The sequence below is a fragment of the Leucoraja erinacea genome, chromosome 6 (genome assembly GCF_028641065.1).
Source record: "Leucoraja erinacea ecotype New England chromosome 6, Leri_hhj_1, whole genome shotgun sequence".
In the NCBI taxonomy this organism is placed as follows: Eukaryota; Metazoa; Chordata; class Chondrichthyes; order Rajiformes; family Rajidae; genus Leucoraja; species Leucoraja erinaceus.
Window position 1 is genome coordinate 41,894,745 of NC_073382.1, and position 21,396 is coordinate 41,916,140.

The window sequence follows — 21,396 nt, forward strand, 5'->3', positions numbered from 1 at the left end:
CTGATATTTTGAACAAGCAAATGTAGGTAATTTGGTCCATAACGTCAAAGTCAACTTGCAGGAAATCAATCCCATTTGTCCCAGGCACCCTCATTATTACTCCCTCAAAATTCTGTCCATATACCTGTCCATTCCATTCTGATTCTTTTTGCTTCAACAAAGAGTAATTTACAGCATTCAATTAGTATTAGCTTATCTTTGGGATGTGGTAGGAAACTGGAGCACTGGGCACAAGCATGTGCAGTCAGAGTCACAGAGTCACAGAGTTAGTGTGAGGCCGGTAATGTAATTGTATGGCTAAGGGCGTGTTTCAATGGCGATAACTCTAAGATTCAAATCAAAATTATTTGAACCATGATTGAACAGTGAGAATGAGATGATTCACTCTATGCACCTTTCCACAAGGGAAAACGAACAATTAAAGTCAGAACTCACTGATAACAAAAGAGGCAGAGAGCAAAATTCAGCAAGAAAAAATGATGCCAGGCTTGGTGACAGAATTAAAAACCAGACTGATTACAGTAAGAACTGGATGGAAGAACTCTAAAGAGGATATAGAAGCAATAAGTATCTCTGTGTAAGGTGTTGAAAGCAGCAGAGCAGTAGACAAACGTATTTAAAAGAGTACAGCTTTCTGTAGACACATGAAGTAGAATGGCAAGGAAATCCTGATTAAACTTTCAAAACTAGTATATTGCGTCCAGTTCTAGATGCCTAAAGTTGTGACGGACTTAGAAAGAGTGCACTAGATATTTACTTTAAATTATTCCAGGATTTAGAGACTTCAGTTATGTGGATAGCTTAGAAATTTGGAAGCTGAATGAGGTTCTAGTTATAAAGGAGTTTAAAATCATGAGGGTTCCAGTAATTCCATTGAAGGAAGGACATAGAATGATTGACAAAATAACTGAGTGGTGTCTAGAATGAACCACCGCAGCCCAATTAAATGGTGACATTGTATAAGTGATGAAAATCTGAAAAAACAAATTCGAGGGCTGTGGGAGGAAATCAGGGGATCGGTGCCAGTTGGATTGCTGGACTAAATATGCCAAATGCCCTCTTTCCATGCTGTAACATTTATCTGATTCTGAATGCATATTGCCTCTTTAAGTAGACCAAATGGATTTCCTTAAGACAGTGTATGGTTCTCAGTATGTCCAATATTTTGATATCTTTGTTAAGAAACCAGCTGTTGTTCTGTGCTGTGGTCTGCAGTGAGTTTGACTAATTAGCAACAGATGCAAGGCCCACATAGTCATAGGTTACAGGAATTAGAATTCAAAGTTAATATTTTAGCTCTGGATTCAAAAGAACAGCTAACGTCTTGATCTTTCCCTGTGTGTCCCAAAGATGAAATTAAAATGATTTACTTTTAATGAGATGTTTAATGGGAACAGAAACAAGTCACTGAAGCTGCTCCACTTATCTGATGTTCCTGTAATGGTAAACTTAATTAGGTTACATAAGATTCAAACATTTTAATGTGTTTAATATTGCAGGTTTTTCAAGGATGTGGGCAGCCTAAACCAAGGCCAGCTGGACGTTCAACACGTTCCGTTTCAGATAATTTTAATATAAGGTTTAGGCCCTACAGTCCAGAGGAACGCCCGACAACTGCAGCTGGCACAAGCTTGGACAGATTGGTGAGTATTCACACACCTTTACTTTCTACATCCTCCCATATCTTGCATCAACTGAAATAAGCATGTCTAATGCATCTCTTAAAGGTCCATCAAAAAATCTAATTTTAAAAAGACTAAGAAATAAAATGTGAAAATAGACAATAGTGTCATTCCCACACCCTCAATATAATTTGGAACCTTAAAAGGGTGTTGCAATAGGATCAAAGTAGAACGACACAGTGAAATAATGCCCTGGCTTTCATTTCTCCCATATGTAGGTAGACCTCAGTCTAGTTGCTAGATCTCGTGCTGGAAAATTGTGTTTTGGTCAGGGTCAAATGATGAAATCCTTTTCATCCTATCTCCAGATTACTGCTCTCATCAACAGACTAGGAGATATTAAACTGAACCTCCACTCAGGGAAAATGATTCAGTGTTTCAAACTACTTTTTTCCAGCCCTTTGGAAATCTTGAAACTTACAAATTTCCTCCTTTAAGCTGATGCTTCCATACACTCTGGCTATTCAATATATTCTAAGTAGTAGTACTACGTTTTGCAAAATCAGACACACTATGCTGAGCATACTTTATACAAGCATTTCACTAAGAGTAAATGAAATACAAGCCCTAAGACAATTACCATAGAGAACACTCCAAAGAAGGAATTCTTTGCCACAGAAGGCCGTGGAGGCCGTCAATTGATATTTCTGAGGCAGAGATAGATAGATTCCTGATTAGTATAGGTACCAGTTGTTATGGAGAGAAGGCAGGAGAATGGGGTTAGGAGGAACAGATAGATCAGCCATGATTAAATGGCAGAGTAGACGATGGGCTGAATGGCCTAATTCTGCTCCTATCACCATGACCTTATGAGCACTATTCCACTATTCCCAAGAAATGAGCTTGATAATTATACAGGTGGAAGGGAAATTGTTAACGGCAGAACATAGTTCCTCATGAGCAACGTTTAACTGGCAACAGTGTAAAGACCTGTAATTATTACTGTTGATATTTATATTGTAAATTAGTTTGAATAGTCTTGATCTTGATTTACACATATTATAGTACCATTTATTTAAAAAAAGTTATGGTGATAATAAAATATTATAATGATTATTGATTAAATGAAAATAATTGATTACATTGATTTCCAATTGTATGCTTTGGGGTTATTATTTGATCTGAAATAACTCGATGATGATAATCCATCAATATATACCTTGTATTTTTAAGTTAACAAATTGTTGTGAACCCATTTGATGTGATTATTATCTCATAATGATTTTTGAGTATTAATGGGTTTTACATTTTTGGTATAGCTATTAAACTATTTGCTTAATTTTGAATTGAGCTATTTTTGGTGCATTAAACCATAGTTGGGTATAGCATTCGTTTTTCAATCATTTATAAGGTACAAGTCAGGAGTGTGAAGGAATATTCGCTATTCATCTGATTGAGCAAACTCCAACAGCTCTGAAGAAGTTCAACACTACACTGGTCAAAGGAGCCATCCTGCACAATCATTCCCTCCAGTCCCTGCATGTCATTTCTGTAGTGTGAACTATGGACAAATTGCATCACAGTTGTTTGCCTAGAACGAGGCTAATCTATTAGCACCTCGTAAGTCTGAGATCAATGCTATCAAGAAGGAGAAGGGCATCAGCCAAAGATTCTACATCAGGTTGCGCACCATTTAAATTTAGAAACATATCACAGGTCTTTCATTGATTCTAATTTTGTATCCCCCATGCAATGTAGTGTGGGAGTACTTTCACCAGAAGGGACGCAGTGGATCAGGAAGATGGCTCATTGCCTCTTCCTGCGGTGAATCAAAGATAAGCAATGAAAGCTTATCTTACCAGCAATAACTAAACCTTGGAAAATAAGTCTTACAAAACAGTGTCAAATCAGATCTCTCTAAGATATTGTAAAATTAATTAAAACAAGTGTGCATATTGTTCATGTGTTTTCCACCTCAAAAATGCATTGAATGATGATCTGTAGAAATCCTTGTAGAAATATAGGAGCAATATCATTGTAACGCAACTTCTCCCTCTTCATTGTGCAGCGCTCAGAATAGATCGACAGCCATTAAAGGTGTGGTCCTCATGGCAGCCAGATAGCAGTGTCACAGTTCTTCATGCTGTGGGAAGAGGGTCTTTCTAGTTGTGCCTTTCAGGGTCTCCTCTCCAGGGATTAGCTAACTCCTCAGAAACACTTGCCATATCCAGCTCCATGTTTATGCTATTTGTGTGGTAATTATTTAGCCTAATTTTCCTACGAGTTACTTGCTTCAAACAGCAGTTGTTAAATTAAGCCCTAGAGTGTGGATGATCAGTCTCCAATGAGTTCTAGAAGTGTCCTGCATGAACTTTTAGATGGCACATTTTGTTCTTTGATGTTTAGTGTGTGAATGTTCAGCAGCATTCATTTTTTGGGCCTAAGAACATCAATTTATGTTATAAAGAATTCAAACATGTAATGCATGATAATTAATGTCATGGAAAAGTTTGGGATCTACTACCATTGATTGGAACTGGATGCTCGTTGGCTAATTTCATGATTGGCACAATTTTACACAGAAATTATAACTAACAAAATTTGCTCTGAATAAAATCAAATTTGGATCATGTAGTACTGAGAAAAATCAGGGCTCTGTGATCCAATTTCTAAGCAGTTATGTCTTGGCAAGAAAAAATGACCTACTTTCTGCCACTCACATAAAATCATAATGATTGTGTTAACATTGGGGTGGCAGACAGCTTTGACGGACAGCACCTAGTTAAGAAAGTTCTCCCCACGACCTCATCCTGATTTTAATTGGGCTTTATTGTTCAGCTCCCGTTTATGTCAAATTTTTGAAACATCTTTAGGTTCATGTCATGTCAATGCTTGTGTCCCAGTGTATCTTCATTTACTTGATAACACAATTGACATTCACCTGCATAAAATGAAGCCTAAAATTGGACTTGAGGTAACATTGCCACAAGCCCTATATCATGCCAATGATGTGGTCCTGCGAAGTGAATATAGGGAGTTTGGCAAAAGTTTAAAAAGTAGAACCCCGAGGGTGATGATCGTCAGATTACACATGTAAGTGAGAGTACAAATAGGTAGATTGGAGAGGTTAATGCATGGCTCAAGAGCTCATGCCGACGGCAGGGATTCCAATTTTTAGACTATTGGTATCTCTTCTGTTGCATAGGAGACCTGTACAAGTGGGATGGGTTGCATCTGAGCTGGAGGTGAACCAATATCCTCACTGTGAAATTGGTACGTTGTTATTTAGCACCAAAGCTGCAGTATTGTCTGGATCAAAGCCTTTCACATCCAATGTACTCAACTATTTCTTGCTATCACATTTAGAGAGCCAAATTACTCAGTTATGAACAAATTGTAAGAGAACTCGGGGAAGGATTGATGTGGGTTCATGAACTGCATTTTGGCACGTTATTGAAAGTGAATTTGGCTTTCATGGTTTGAGTTCACGCTAGATCCACCATTGGTTGAGAAAGGGTGTGTTTACATCCTACTCTAATAGATATTGTATTATCTACCACAAACTGTGACATTGGGAAGTAAAGGTGTACTGTGCAATTTTCCATCCATTGTGGAATCATTCAGCAAATGCTACTACTTTTTGCAAATCAGATGCTGCTTGACCTGCTGAGTTCCAACAGTTGTTTGGTTTTCGCTCCAGATTCCAGCATCTACAGTCTCTTGTGTCTCATTCAGGAATCATCTACATTGTGTTATGCAACTATTTCATGTAATAATGTTAAGATCTATTGAGCTTCAAAATGTATATATACTAGTGAGTCAGTTTGGAGTTGAATTTAAAGATACAGTAAGGAAACAGAACCTTGGGCCCATCAAGTCCACACCAACCTTTGATCACCCATCAACACTAAGCTATCCCACTGCCTCCACATTAGGGGCAATTTTACAGAGGAAAATTAACCTACAAACTCATATGTCTTTGGTATGTGGGAAGAAAATGGAGCACCCAGAGGAAACCCACACAGTTACAGGGGAATGTGCAAATTCCACTCAGACAGCACCCGAGATCAGGAATGGGCCCGTGTCACTGGCACTGTGACACAGCAGCTCTATTGTGCTGCCCCATTCTTGGGTTGGAGAACAGTTTACTCTTTTAAAACTAAACAATCAGAGAGTTCCTGATGATGATGTTGCTATTCATTCTTGAGATATTCCAACAAAGGCAAGATTGGCTTATACTGTCCATCCAAAATGATTATTTTTGTAATGTGAAACCTCTTACTTTTACATTCTCTTGGAGAAAACTACTTTCCCCAGGACCAGGATAGGGCAGGATAGGGGAAGGGCAGAGATGTCACCTTTAGGATACCCTCATTGTCGAGGTATATAGAGGCTCTGGATACAATTACGAAAAAGGTATTTGTCAAGCATATGTCAACGTGGACTTTAGCAAGGCCTTTGACAAAGTCCGGCATAGTAGGGATTCAGGGCAAGCTAGCTAATTGGATAGGAAATTGGTTTGGTGATAGGAGGCAGAGGAATGCTAGTGAAGATTAGAGGCCTATGACCAGTGGTGTGCTGTGGTGATCCATCATGGGCCCCTGTGGGGTTCGCCAAATACATCGATAATTGGATGATATTTTAGATGGTATAGATTGTAAGTGTTTGGATAACACCATAATCTATGGTAACAATGTGTGAACAATGAAGAAGGTTATCTATGATAATATTAGGATCTAGATTAACAAGGAAAGTGGGACAAGGATAGGCAAATGGAATTAAACTCCAACGGTGTCACGTGGACTGACTCTTCTGGGTCATCCTTCTCCCCACTTCTTCAGATGCAAAAACAGTCAGCCGTCAGCAGTGGTCTTATCTTTCTACCCATATACCCACACGAGTTCTGAGCCAGCCAAGCTCTCCTTATGTTGTCTCCACCTTTGGGCATTTTTCCCTGGTAAGGAGTCATCACCACCTAGTGTCAACACCATCTCTGGTTTCCAACATTCCTTCTCCTCATGGATTCTGCATGCCAGCCTTCTTATTACTACTGCCCAAGCAACATCAACCGTCTTGATCTCCACTCCCCTTGCCCACCCCCTCGGAGTGCCAGCCCTCCAATCACTCAGCGACAATCCCATTGTTATTAAACCTGCCGACAAGGGAGGTGCCGTTGTTGTCTGGCAGGTTTAATAACGTGCTGAGGCCAGGCGCCAGATCTTGGACATGTTCTCATGTGGTTTTCAGCAAGCCATTTGATATGTTCCAGCTGCTCCCAAGATGAGGCGTTCCATCTAAGATATCCGAGATGCCTTCATTCTTTAGAAAACGTGGTTTCCCCTCTCTGGGAATGATGGATCCCTCATTCTGCCATAATGTATACTGCTTTTTTTTAACCCAGAATGGCAGTGAGTTTAATGTCATGAACTCAGACTAATCATAATGTGTTGCAAAAATCTTGAATATACGTGAATAACAATATGTCAGGAGTATGATTTTGTTCCAGCAATGATGTCAACTATATCTATACCCTATTCATTTGGATTAGGTGTAAGAACAGCCTGGACATCTCAACAGAGATATTTTATGAAACCAGATATTCAAACACAGCTTTATCTTGTGATAGACAAAAATGCTGGAGAAACTTTGAGGGTGAGGCAGCAGTATTGGAGCGAAGGAAATAGGCAACGTTTTGGGTCGAAACCATTCTTATCTTTTGATGTTCAGTTATGCATTCTGCAATATTGAAGAGTGTATATCTATGATTCAGCTAAGTCTTCAGGACTCCAGTTGGAAATGCAGAAGAAATTCTTCACAAAAAATCTATTTTTCTTTATTTTCCATCCATGTCCTTCCTCTGGCTCTCCAGAGGATTCTCTGGAAGGCAACACAGCTAAGCTTTAACATTCCAATTCATCATAGTCATCTGCCTTTGCCTTTTAATGTTGGTTTTTGTTTATTTATTGAACTTATTTTTTTCTATTTATTGTTATCTATTGAGTACTGTGTTTACAGGCCTGTTATGTTCCTGCAAGTAATAATTTCATTGTTCCATTTTGGCACATATTACAATGAAACAATCTTAACTCCTTCTCTCTCATGACGATGTCAGTCTATCCACTTCTAAAATTCCACCAGCTCCTCCATGTTCAAGAACCATGCATTAAATATGTTTAAAAGCAATGTTTTTCATTAATATTAATACTGATACTGTTTCTCTGTTTATAATTTTATTTTATGAATAATAGACAATTGACAATAGGTGCAGGAGTAGGCCATTCGGCTCTTCGAGCCAGCACAGCCATTCATTGTGATCATGGCTGATCATCCACTTTCAGTACCCCTTTCCTGCCTTGTCCCCATTTCCCCTGAATCCGCTATCTTTAAGATCTTTACCCAACTCTCTTGAAAGCATACGGAATCGGCCTCCACTGCCTTCTGAGGCAGAAAATTCCACAGATTCACAACCCTCTGTGTAAAAACGTTTTTCCTCGTCGCCGCTGGACTTTCAACACGTTGGAAATTTTCGGCGACCTGCAATGATCTATGACGGATGCCGGCAGTCACCAAAAAAGTTGCGTATGTGGGACAGGCCCATAATTATCTTTTATTCGTCCATCATGTTCACATTATTCATTCACACGTAAGATGGAGTATTGACAGGTCTGCAATATGATTTCCATCATACACTGCCAGATTACTCCTTGTGTTAATCAACCTTCGCTGAGTGAAAAAGGAGATGGAGAGCACTGGAATGAATTTAGATTTTTTTGTGCAACAGGCTTAATGATGTAATTAAGATTCAGGAGACACGAATTACTCATACAAAATTGGCCAAAGCCATACACAAGAGGTCTTAACGAGAAAGCAGCCGTCATAATCAAGTGTGTTTACCTCAGGGAAGCAGCCAGTAACATAAAGGACCTATTTCATCCCGGTCATTCCCTCTTCTCCCTTCAGACAGAAGTTACAAGAGCTTGAATGGAACTAACACTAGATTCAGAAATAGCTCTTCCCCACTTTTATCAGACTAGGGAATGTCTTCTTACAAGGTTGTAGTCCCTGGCTCTCAATTCACCTCATTATCCCCTTTTCGTATGTGAACAAGTTTATCTGTAACTGTAATGTATAACACTGCACTCTGGCATTTTCTCTTTGCTCTATTTGTTTTGTTAGATTTGAAAGGAAAGCATGAAAACAAAGCTATTCAAGTTATCCTAGTACATGTGTCAATAATAAACAAATGCCAATTCCAAAGTTAGATTTTAATAGATGATACATGGCAGTAAAATTCATGCAGAAAACCTGAATAGTTAAATTACAATTTTTTTAGCAGCAACCAAGGATTCACGAGGAATTCTTAGATTTAAATTAATACTGTACTTTTTTTTTAATTTTCTAGCATAAACTTTCTGCATTATGCTCCCTTTTTGGAAACATTACATTTAATTCCTTCATCAAAGTGATTAATATAGATATTAATTAACAGGCTCCAGCAAGTACTGTACGAGTTTATTGAAGTGCTCTCCCGAGTTTAATAAAAAATTAAAAAAATTAAAGTTTAATAAAAAATTAAACTTGTGGTAAGCGCGTAAAATGAACGTAGCGGTTACATCGGAGCTCGGGTACGTCTCTTAGCGGCTCGTAACACTAACGGCAGGTACTCGGGAAATGCGGTAAGCTCTGGAAGACTCGTGAAGATTTTTCAACATGTTGAAAAATGTCCACAAGAGCCCCGAGTACCAACGAGCGGCCATTACCGTAAATCTCCGAGTTCGAATCAGGGCAAACTCCGGAGAACTCCTTGAATGAACCCGTACATAAGGCACTCCACTGTTTATAATAAAATAATCATTTACCCTTACACTGTCTTTAGTCTATTAACCAATTCCCGATCCATAGAACAAGTACCCACTTTCCTCATCTCTACCGATGAGATAAAATGTGCAAAATTGATGCAGCACCCGATCGACTGTCTTCTGAAATCCAAATTACTTCCATTGGTTCCATTTTATGTTACCTGCTGGTTGGATGCTCCAACATGACTTTTCTATAAAACAATGTTTTACTCTGTATACTAGTGTTATATCGTTCTGAGTGCTTTGGCATTATTCCCCACTAGGATTCCTACATTTTCCTGGTGGCTGATGTTAGGACAACTGGCCTGCTGTACCTTTAAGTCCGTTTACTCCCTTCCCCTTGATTAAGTAGGAGCATTACATTTACCACTTCCCAATCCGCTGGAATGAGTCCAGAGCTAGAGAATTTTAGAAGATGACAGTCAAAGCATTCACAACAAAAATAAAAGTTTGTAGATTCTGGAAATCTGAAATGAGAAAGAAATGTTCGAGGGATATGGACAGGAAAATAGGACTAGCTCAGATGGGACCTCGTGGTCAGCATGGAGAAGTTGGGCTGAAGAGCCTGTTTCCGTGCTCTATGATTCAATGACTAATCAATAGGTAGGAGCATCGGGAGAGAGATTAATTAAGTTAACATTTATGGTCATTGATCACATCATAATTATTCCAAAGCCACCTCTTTTAGATATGGGACATACCATATTTATATGTTATAATCTTAATAGCTTATTGACATCGGTTGGCTTGGTACTGTTTTTCTTAATGATTTTACAAGTTTCATGCTCCATGCTCTATCTGCCCGTTATCTATATAACTAAAAATCTCATCTTGACCACTTCCTGTCTGCGCTGTATATTGATTTTAGAAAAAACACTACCATATATCGCTGATTTTTGGCCCTTACTCACAGCCCTCTTACGCTGAGGCAGCCCCTAGGATTTTTCTGATCGATGAAAAATAAAAAAGTTATGAATGTTTTAAAAATCTTGAGATCAGCTGATTGGTCCTCTCGCCTGTCAATCACCATGATGAAGGTAACGCCCCTTCCGGTGGGTGGGGGGGGGGGGGGAATCAGGCAGGACTATAAAACCCCGGATGCCTGGACATGAGTCAGTCACTCTGGAAGATAGCGAGGGAGAGGCCACAACTGTAATTCTGGTGTGAGTCAACTAAACTGTGAGTCTACTGAACTGTGAGTCTGCAATGTACTTGCAATAAATGATTTGTTAGCCCTTAATGGAAATAAAATGAGTTGTTTGGCCTGCCCTGTGCTTGAAACTGAAATGGCAATGGAAATGAAATGAAATGAAAATGAGATGAGTTGTTTGGCCTGCCCTGTGCTTGAAACTGAAATGACAATGGAAATGAAATGAAATGAAAATGAGATTAGTTATTTGGCCTGCCCTGTGCTTGAAACTGAAACGGCAATGGCAATGGAAATGAAATGAAATTAAATTAAAATTAAATGTGTTGTTTGGCCTGCCCTGTGCTTGAAATTGAAATGGAAATGGAACTGAAATGAAATTAGTTGTTTGGCCTGCCTAAAACCACTCATTTCAGCCCACAAGGCCCCTATTAGCCGAGAAACTAGTCCCGTTTGCCCAAAATGCCCGTATTAGCCCAGGTAGAGCATTTTGGCCCAAAAGGCCAGTGCCACGCCAGGTAAAGTCCAGAAAAAGTGCCTTTCACTGAGATTTCACTCAGATTTCTTTTACAATACAAAACAATACAATACCTTTATTTGTCATTTGAACCTCACATGAGGTTCAAACGAAATGTAGTTTCTGCAGCCATACAATAAAAGAACCAAAACACACACCAACACTAGTCACATAAACATCCATCACAGTGGCTCTCCTCCTCACTGTGATGGAAGGCAAAGTTCTTGTCTCTCCCCTGCATTCCATTTCCCTCCCGAAGTCGAGGTCAAAGCCCCCGGCGGGCGCTAGTCCGCGGCAAATTAAGGCCGCGCCGGGCATTGTAGGGCCCCCCTCCAGGTCACTCTCAACCCCGCAATTCGGGCGGGAGAAGTCGCCACTGCCGGTGCCCCGCAAAGCAGCCTCCCACCGGGGATCCGCGAGCTCCCGGTGTTCCATCCATCGGAGCCGGGCCACAGCAACGCGCCACCGCCGCTCTCCATGCCCCGAAGCCGGCCAGCTCCACGGAGGTAAGTCCGCAGCAGCTCCACAACAGCTCCACAACAGCTCCGCAGGCTCAACAGCCGCTCCACGGCGCTAGGCCCCAACGGCAACGGAGACCCGACAGGGAAAAAGGTCGGGTCTCAGGGAAGAGATTTTTCCCCCAAAGAGTTACACTTAAAAAAAAAAAAAAAAAAAAAAACCCATCAAGCCTGTACTACCCACAGGACTGGATGACACCCAAAGAGTTCCGAGCCCATCCATCATCCCTTCGTCAGTAAGTATTCCCCTTGCAAGTATTAGACCTCACCCCAGTATTTTTCTCATAGGCTCCCTGTGAGTTTCAGGCCAGGAAGACTTTCCTCCTTCATTGCTGTGATCTGCAGAAATAGATGAAAGATGTCTAAAATTGATTCTCCATCCTCTCCCCCTGAGCCCAGCCCACCAGGCCTGAGTGACTGAGCTGCCAGCCCACCAGGCCTGAGTGACTGAGCTGCCAGCCCACCAGGCCTGAGTGACTGAGCTGCCAGCCCACCAGGCCTGAGTGACTGAGCTGCCAGCCCACCACGCCTGAGTGACAGCTGCCAGCCCACCAGGCCTGAGCGACTGAGCTGCCAGATTAAGAATCCATTCGGCCCACATTAATGGATGGGATTTATATAGCGCCTTTCTAGATACTCAAGGCGCTTTACATCGCATTATTCATTCACTCCTCAGTCACACTCCGTGGTGGTGAGCTACTTCTGTAGCCACAGCTGCCCTGCGGCAGACTGACGGAAGCGTGGCTGCTAATCTGCGCCTACGGCCCCTCCGACCACCACCAATCACTCACACACATTCACACAAAGGCAAAGGTAGGTGAAGTGTCTTGCCCAAGGACACCACGACAGTATGCACTCCAAGCGGGATTCGAACCGGCTACCTTCCGGTCACCAGCTGAACACTTAGCCCATTGCGCCATCTGTGGGCCAATGTGCATACTAGCCCTCTGGAAGCCAGTCTCTTCGACCCACAACACCCATACTAGCGTTCCAGAAAGCCCTCCCCCCTCCCCCGTCTCCCTGACTGGCCATCAATATTGGAATTGGTGGAGAGGTGGAATATTGCATTGGGGGACCAGCCCTCCTGTGTGAACACTTAGTCTAGTCTACTACTATTTTTCTGCTATAGATGTTATTGAACACAAATACAAAGTATTTAACTTCTCCAGATATTTCCTTATCCGATTATTAGTTTTAGTCTCACAGTTTCCAAGTGAACAACATGGCTTTCATTGCCGTTATTAATATTGTTAAGAATTGCTGGCTGGTTTCTAAAATTCTTTTATTCCTTGTGCCTGCCTCAAACCATCACAATTTAAAAAGATTTTCCTTTCAATCTAGCACGATCTTCAGCTTATTAACGAGTTGGATCATCTCCTGTATTCATTACTTCTTGAAAGAGAAATAATGACTATTGAGAAGTGATATCACAATCATAATGAAATATAGCTCAGAAACAGACAGTTTAGCCCATTCTACTTTAGGCAGGATGTTAAGAACACATTTATATGAATCATTCCCTAAACCATTTTATTCTTCTTATATTCCCATTAACTCTCTTAAATATTCTACCACTCATCTACATGCTTGGGGCATTCTTTGCGATGTGGGAGGAAACAGAACCACCCAGAGGAAATCAACAACCATCAGGGGTGGAACGGTGGCACTGTGGTAGAGTTGCTGCCTTACAGCTCTTATAGTTCTAGAGACCCGGGTTCGATCCTGGTAACGGGTGCTTATCTGAACAGAGTTTATACGTTTTCCCCGTGATCTGCATTGGTTTAACCATATAATCATATAACAATTACAGCACGGAAACAGGCCATCTCGGCCCTACAAGTCCGTGCCGAACACTTATTTTCCCCTAGTCCCATCTACCTGCACTCAGACCATAACCTTCCATTCCTTTCCCATCCATATACCTATCCAATTTATTTTTAAATGATAAAATCGAACCTGCCTCCACCACTTCCACTGGAAGCTCATTCCACACAGCTACCACTCTGAGTAAAGAAGTTCCCCCTCATGTTACCCCTAAACTTCTGTCCCTTAATTCTCAAGTCATGTCCTCTTGTTTGAATCTTCCCTACTCTCAAAGGGAAAAGCTTTTCCACGTCAACTCTGTCTATCCCTCTCATCATTTTAAAGACCTCTATCAAGTCCCCCCTTAACCTTCTGCGCTCCAAAGAATAAAGACCTAACTTGTTCAACCTTTCTCTGTAACTTAGTTGCTGAAACCCAGTCAACATTCTAATAAATCTCCTCTGTACTCTCTCTATTTTGTTGACATCCTTCCTATAATTGGGCGACCAAAATTGTACACCATACTCCAGAATTGGTCTCACCAATGCCATGTACAATTTTAACATTACATCCAAACTTCTATACTCAATGCTCTGATTTATAAAGGCTAGCATACCAAAAGCTTTCTTTACCACCCTATCTACATGAGATTCCACCTTCAGGGAACTATGCACAGTTATTCCTAGATCCCTCTGTTCAACTGCATTCCTCAATTCGCTACCATTTACCATGGACGTCCTATTTTGATTTGTCCTGCCAAGATGTAGCACCTCACACTTATCAGCATTAAACTCCATCTGCCATCTTTCAGCCCATTCTTCCAAATGGCCTAAATCTCTCTGTAGACTTTGGAAATCTACTTCATTATCCACAACACCACCTATCTTAGTATCATCTGCATACTTAGTAAACCAATTTACCACACCGTCATCCAGATCATTGATGTACATGACAAACAACAGTGGACCCAACACAGATCCCTGAGGCACCCCACTAGTCACCTGCCTCCAACCTGACAAACAGCCATCTACCATTACTCTCTGGCATCTCCCATTCAGCCACTGTTGAATCCATCTTGCTACTCCTGCATTAATACCCAACAATTGAACCTTCTTAACCAACCTTCCATGAGGAACCTTGTCAAAGGCCTTACTAAAGTCCATATATACAACATCCACTGCTTTACCCTTATCAATTTCCCTAGTAACCTCTTCAAAAAATTCAAGAAGATTAGTCAAACATGACTTTCCAGGCACAAATCCATGTTGACTCTTCCTAATCAGATCCTGTTTATCCAGATGCTTATATATATTATCTCTAAGTATCTTTTGCATTAATTTTCCCACCACTGAAGTCAAACTAACATGTCTATAATTGCTAGGTTTACTCTTAGAACCCTTTTTAAACAATGGAACAACATGCGCAGTACACCAATCCTCGGGCACTATTCCCATTTCTAATGACATTTGAAATATTTCTGTCATAGCCCATGCTATTTCTACACTAACTTCCCTCAATGTCCTAGGGAATATCCTGTCAGGACCTGGAGACTTATCCACTTTTATATTTTTCAGTACTTCTTTTTCTTTGAATCTCATAGTATCCATAGCTACGCTACTTGTTTCCCTTACCTCACATAATTCAATATCCTTCTCCTTGGTGAATACCTAAGAAAATAAATTGTTCAATATCTCTCCCATCTCTTTTGGCTCTGCAGATAGCTGTCCACTCTGTCTCTCTAATGGACCAATTTTATCCCTCGTTATCCTTTTGCTATTAATATAGCTGTAGAAACCATTTGGATTTACTTTCACCTTACTTGTCAAAGCAACCTTATATCTTCTTTTAGCTTTTCTAATTTATTTCTTAAGATTCTTTTTACATTCTTTATACTCCTCAAGCACCTCATTTACTCCATGCTGCCTATAATTATTGTAAATCTCTCTCTTTTTCCGAACCGTGTCCAATTTCCCTTGAAAACCATGGCTCTTTCCAATTTTTACTATTTCCTTTCAACCGAACAGGGACATAAAGATTCTGTACTCTTAACATTTCCCCTTTAAATGTCCTCCATTTCTCGTCTACATCCTTCCCATAAAACAAAATGTCCCAATTCACTCCTTTTAAATCCTTTCGCATCTCATCAAAGTTAGCCTTTTTCCAATCAAAAATCTCAACCCTAGGTCCAGTTCTGACCCTCTCCATAATTATATTGAAACTAATGGTATTGTGATCACTGGACACGAAATGCTCCCCAACGCATACCTCCGCCACCTGACCTGTCTCATTTCCTAACAGGAGGTCCAGCACTGCCCCTTCTCTAGTAGGTACCTCTATGTATTGCTGCAAAAAACGATCCTGCACACATTTTACAAACTCCAAACCATCCAGCCCGTTTACAGAATGCGTCTCCCAGTCTATGTGTGGGAAAATTGAAATCCCCCACAATCACTACCTTGTGCTTACTACTAATATCTGCTATCTCCTTACATATTTGCTCTTCCATTTCTCGCTCCCCATTTGGCGGTCTATAATACACCCCGAGGAGTGTTGCTACACCTTTCCCACTTCTCAGTTCCACCCAAATAGCCTCCCTAGATGAGCCCTCCAATCTATCCTGCCAAAGCACTGCTGTAATATCTTCCCTGACAAGCAATGCAACACCTCCACCTCTTGCCCCTCCAATTCTATCACACCTGAAACAACGAAATCCTGGAATATTTAGTTTCCAATCACAGCCCTCCTGCAACCATGTTTCACTGATCGCCACAACATCATACTTCCAGGTGTCAATCCAGGCTCTAAGCTCATCCACCTTTCTTACAATGCTCCTAGCATTAAAATATACACATTTAAGAAACCCCTCTGTTTATTTTATTTTTCTTCTTTCTCCCCTAGATTTTGGGTTTGAGTGCTTCCCTTCTCTGCCTCCTGCCTCACACTCTGTCTACTAGCTTTCTCGATTTGAGTCCCTCTCCCCAACCATTCTAGTTTAAAGTCTCCCCAGTAGCCTTTGCAAATCTCCCCGCCAGGATATTGGTCCCCCTCGGGTTCAAGTGCAACCCGTCCTTTCTGTACAGGTCACACCTTCCCCAAAAGAAGTTGGAATGATCCAGAAACTTGAATCCCTGCCCACTGCACCAGTCCTTCAGCCACGCATTTATCCTCCACCTCGCTCCATTCCTACTCTCACTGTCGCGTGGCACAGGCAGTAATCCTGAGATTGTTACTTTTTTGGTCCTTTTCCTTAACTCTCCTCCCAACTCCCTAAATTCTCCCTTCAGGACCTCTTCTCTTTTTTTACCTATGTCATTGGTACCTATATGTACCACGACCTCAGGCTCCTCTCCCTCTGATTTCAGGATATCTTGGACGCGTTGAGACACGTCCGAGACCCTGGCACCAGGGAGGCAGACTACCATCCTGGTCTCCTGACTGCGTCCACAGAATCGCCTATCCGACCCCCTGACTATAGAGTCCCCAATTACTATTGCCCTCCTCTTCTTTCCCCTACCTTTCTGAGCAACAGGGCCGGTCTCTGTGCCGGAGGCCTGGCCACTGCTGCTACCCCCAGGCAGGCTGTCCCCTCCAACCGTACTCAACAACTATCTGCATCATTGACTGACTTATCAGGTCACCAAAAAAGTTGTGGCGTGATGACGTATTGACGAGCAGTGTTTCCACAAGTGTCGCAACATTTTTTTTGTTGCCGCTGGATTTTGAAATGTTAAAAATCTTTCGGCGACACTGATACATCAGTCAATGACGCCGGCAGTCACCGAAAAAATTGGCAAGTGGGACTGGCCCTTTAATGTGTGGGAATCGTTGGTTGATGCAGAATCTGTAGGCCGAAGGGCCTGTTTCTGCACTGTATCTAAACTAAACAATCATAGGGAGAAGGTGCAAACTTTACACAGACAAAACATAAGGTCAGATATGTCCCTGATCACTGGAGCTGTGTGTGGCAGCAGTTTTATTAGCTGTGTCACTGTGCTGCCTACTGTGATGTGTTGAAAATGATTGAAATATTTCTTTGAACATCTGCCACTGTTTACCTACATTTTTACATACCTTTTAATCCAATTTGCCAATCTATCTCAGCCATCATTTCTACGTATTTATGAGTCTAGTTTTAGATTTAAATTCATCATGTTAAACTGGGTGTGAAATTCACTTAACCCATAAAATCCTTCTGCAAGAGATTACTAATTTATTCAGCCTCATTATACCTGACCAAATTCAAAATAAGCTATTACCTGGTTGGGTACAATGTATAAAGGCATATCAAAAACACATAAAAAGTGGTGCCAATGCTGCCTCTACTAAATCCTCCAGTTCCATTGGCAGGATTGATGAGCCATGTCAGCGTCCTTACTCAGGTCAACGTCCTTAGCACTGAGATTCTAATCACACTCAACTACTTTTGATTTATCGGTTATGTTGTCCACATGCCTGATGCCAGACACTGAAGCAACTACTCTACTCCAAGCTTTATTATAGCAAGCAATTGCAGGACAGAGAAAATATTTCAAGGACATCTTCAAAACATCCTTGAGAAAACATAACATCCACTCCAGCCTAAAATGTGTGAGCACTTCAAATCTCTGTGGCAGAAGCACACGAAAGGCAAGCATAAGCAGCAGAAGAATCAACAAGGACCAAATGAATCCATCTAGCTGCCCTCTCAAGGTCCAACTGTCCTCCTTTGACCAATGTCTCTTGCATTGTCACCCACATGACTCAACTTTGAAACCTACAGAATTGAGATGAAAGTAAATCATCCATAATTTGAAAAAGAAAAGTGGTTCCAAAGATTCAAGATTCAAGATTCAATTTAATTGTCATTTGTACCCCTTGAGGTCCAAACGAAATGCCGTTTCTGCAGCCATACATTACAAACAAATAGACCCAAGACACAACATAATTTACATAAACATCCATCACATCGCTGTGATGGAAGGCCAAAAAAAACTTCTCTCCACTGCACTCTCCCCCCACCGATGTCAGAGTCAAAGTCAAAGCCCCCGGCTGGCGATGGCGATTGTCCCGCGGCCATTAAAGCCACACCGGGTGGTGCGAGGTCGCACATTGGGTCTTGGTGTTAGAGCCCCCGGCGTGCGCTCGCAGAGTCCCGCGGCCATTCCAAGCCGTGCGGGGCGGTGATGTCAGGCCCCGCTCCAAGAGCTCTTCAACCCCGCAACTCGGGCGGGAGAAGTCGCCGTTGCGGGAGCCCTGAAAAGCGGTCTCCCTCCAGGGACCCGCGGGCTCCCGGTGCCGCCGTCCGCCAGACCCGCAGTTGCAGCCTCCGAATCTCCGGAGGTCGGGCCGCAGCAGCAGCAGCGCTCCACCACCGCTCCGGACTCGTCCAGCTCCGCGATGGTGAGGTGAGTCGTCGGCACCAGAGTCCCCGGTCTTCTCCTGTTGGAGGCCACTCCTCGTTGCAGCCCCAACGACAACGGAGACCCGACAGAAAAGGTCGGGTCTCCCGTGCAGGGAGAGATTTAAAAGTTACCCCCTCCCTCCCTACCCCCCCCCACCCCCACCCCCCCACAGACACCCCCCAACAAAAAATGACAAAAACTACATAGAAACATAGACAAAAAATAATAAAAACGCGGACAGGCTGCAGAGGCCGCTGCTGACGAGAGTCACGCCGCCTACCGGAGCTTGTGGTTAGAATGCATTCCATGAATTCACTCCCAGACTATTGTTCCCACTTCGATTTGTCTAGTTTGTAAAGGCACTTGTGGGTACCTTCTATCTTTCTTAGAGACCCTATATTTTTTTTTTTGAACTGATGATCAGTCCAATGGTTCCACTGTTTACTATATTTGCTTATAATGCAAACCGATTCCACTTCCTGTTTCTCTGAGCAAATAACACTTCTTGTCATTATCCTAATGTTATGCATTATTAAACCACTTCATACTTCATTCTGCCTATCATTCCAGAATGTTGTTACCTGTTGTATCACTTCCCAGCCATGGTGTCTTTGTGGCCGCATCAACATATATATACCATTAGTTCAAATTGAATGAGATTCATTGTTGGACACATGGAAAAAGGCCTTTTGCCCATCCAAGTTCTTGCCAACAAACACCCATTTTGTTCTCCCCATATTCACATCGACTTCGCACTCCAATGTTCTATCCCAACATAAACTAGAGGTAATTTTCAGAGGAAAGCAGAGAAAGAAAGTGTACCCAGAGGAAATGCTCAGTCACAGACAGAAGGTGCAAAACTTCATCCAGACAGCGCTGTAATTCAGGATTAAACCTGGAACTGTGAGACAGCAAATTTACCAGCTGCATCACTGTGCTGACATTTATTTATATTCTAGTTATTAGATCATCACTTCATTCATTCATTCAGATAACAAAGCCTTTATTTAAACGTTTTACATTTTTTCCCTGCTTTGAATCTATTTCCTGCTGCACCTCTACCAATAATTGTTCTGAGCCTTTCTCTACACCCTGCCTATCATTACCTACATCACACTGTTAATACTTTGTTCCTTCTCTTTAAATCTTTACATATTCCCTCCATGAACACTACCTCCTCCTCCCCAGTATTTAGTACAAAACCAAGTTATTAAATTTGCCAGGGTACACAAAAATGCTTTAGAAACTCACCGGATGCAGCAGCATCTATGGAGCGAAGGAAATAGGCAACGTTTCCGGCCGAAACGTTGCCTATTTCCTTCGCTCCATAGATGCTGCTGCACCCGCTGAGTTTCTTCAGCATTTTTGTGCACCTTCGATTTTCCAGCATCTGCAGTTCCTTCTTAAACATATTAAATTTGCCAGATCACTGGTCCCAAGCCAATTAGAGTAGTCCCTCCCAACATGGAAACCCCAGGCTCCCACACCTGCCTTTCAGCCACATGTTCAAGCCTCAACTTAGTTTGAACTTCTGCCAATTGACAGAAGGCTCAGAATGTAATCCAGTGATATTACTTTTGTGTTTATGTTTGTTCACAGACTCTAGCTGTTCATATTCCCTCTGCAAAACCTGTTTCACAGTCCTGCCTGTGTTAGGTCCTGAGATATCCATAACCCTGGCATTAGGTGGCCAACATACCCATTTCTTTCGAGAATAGCACAAAAAACAAGGATACATAAATAAATATACCACAGCACTGATTTCGCACCCCAGCTACCACTTAGAAGTTTAGGTAATACAATGGCTTGCAAAAGTTTTCATACCACTTGAACTTTTCCACATTTTGTCACGTTACAACCACAAACGTAAATGTATTTGATTGGGATTTTATGTGATAGACCAACACAAAGTGGTGCATAATTGTGAAATGGAAGGAAAATGATACATGGTTTTCAAATTTTTTTACAAATAAAAAACTGAAAAGTGTGGCATGCAAAAGTATTCAGCCCCCCTGAGTCAATACACTGTAGAACCACCTTTCCATGCAATTACAGCTGCAAGTCTTTTGGGCTATGTCTCTACCAGCTTTGCACATTTAGAGACTGAATTTTTTGCCCATTCTTCTTTGCAAAATTGCTCAAGCTCAGTCAGATTGGATGGAGAGCGTCTGTGAACAGCAATTTTCAAATCTTGCCAGAGATTCTCAATTGCATTTAGGTCTGGACTTTGACTGGACCATTCTAACACATGAATATGCTTTGATCTAAACCATTCCATTGTAGCTCTGGCTGTATGTTTAGGGTCGTTGTCCTGCTGGAAGGTGAACCTCCGCCCCAGTCTCAAGTCTTCTGCAGACTAACAGGTTTTCTTCCAAGATTGCCCTGTATTTGGCTCCATCCATCTTCCCAACAACTCTGATCAGCTTCAATGTCCCTGCTGAAGAAAAGCATCCCTCAGGATGATGCTGCCACCACCATGTTTCACAGTGGGGATGATGTGTTCAGGGTGATGTGCAGTGTTAGTTTTCCGCCACACATAGCGTTTTGCA

At 41.8% G+C, this 21,396-nt stretch overlaps 1 protein-coding gene across 1 annotated transcript in view; it reads left to right on the forward strand.

Annotated features, from left to right (window-relative positions):
* LOC129698002 (glypican-6-like) overlaps nt 1-21,396 on the forward strand; it is a 738,013-nt gene that overhangs the window by 673,570 nt on the left and 43,047 nt on the right. Inside the window, exon 6 of the mRNA XM_055636811.1 lies at nt 1,500-1,643. Within this exon, the coding sequence (XP_055492786.1) occupies nt 1,500-1,643 (144 nt within the window). The remainder of the gene's footprint in view (nt 1-1,499; nt 1,644-21,396) is intronic.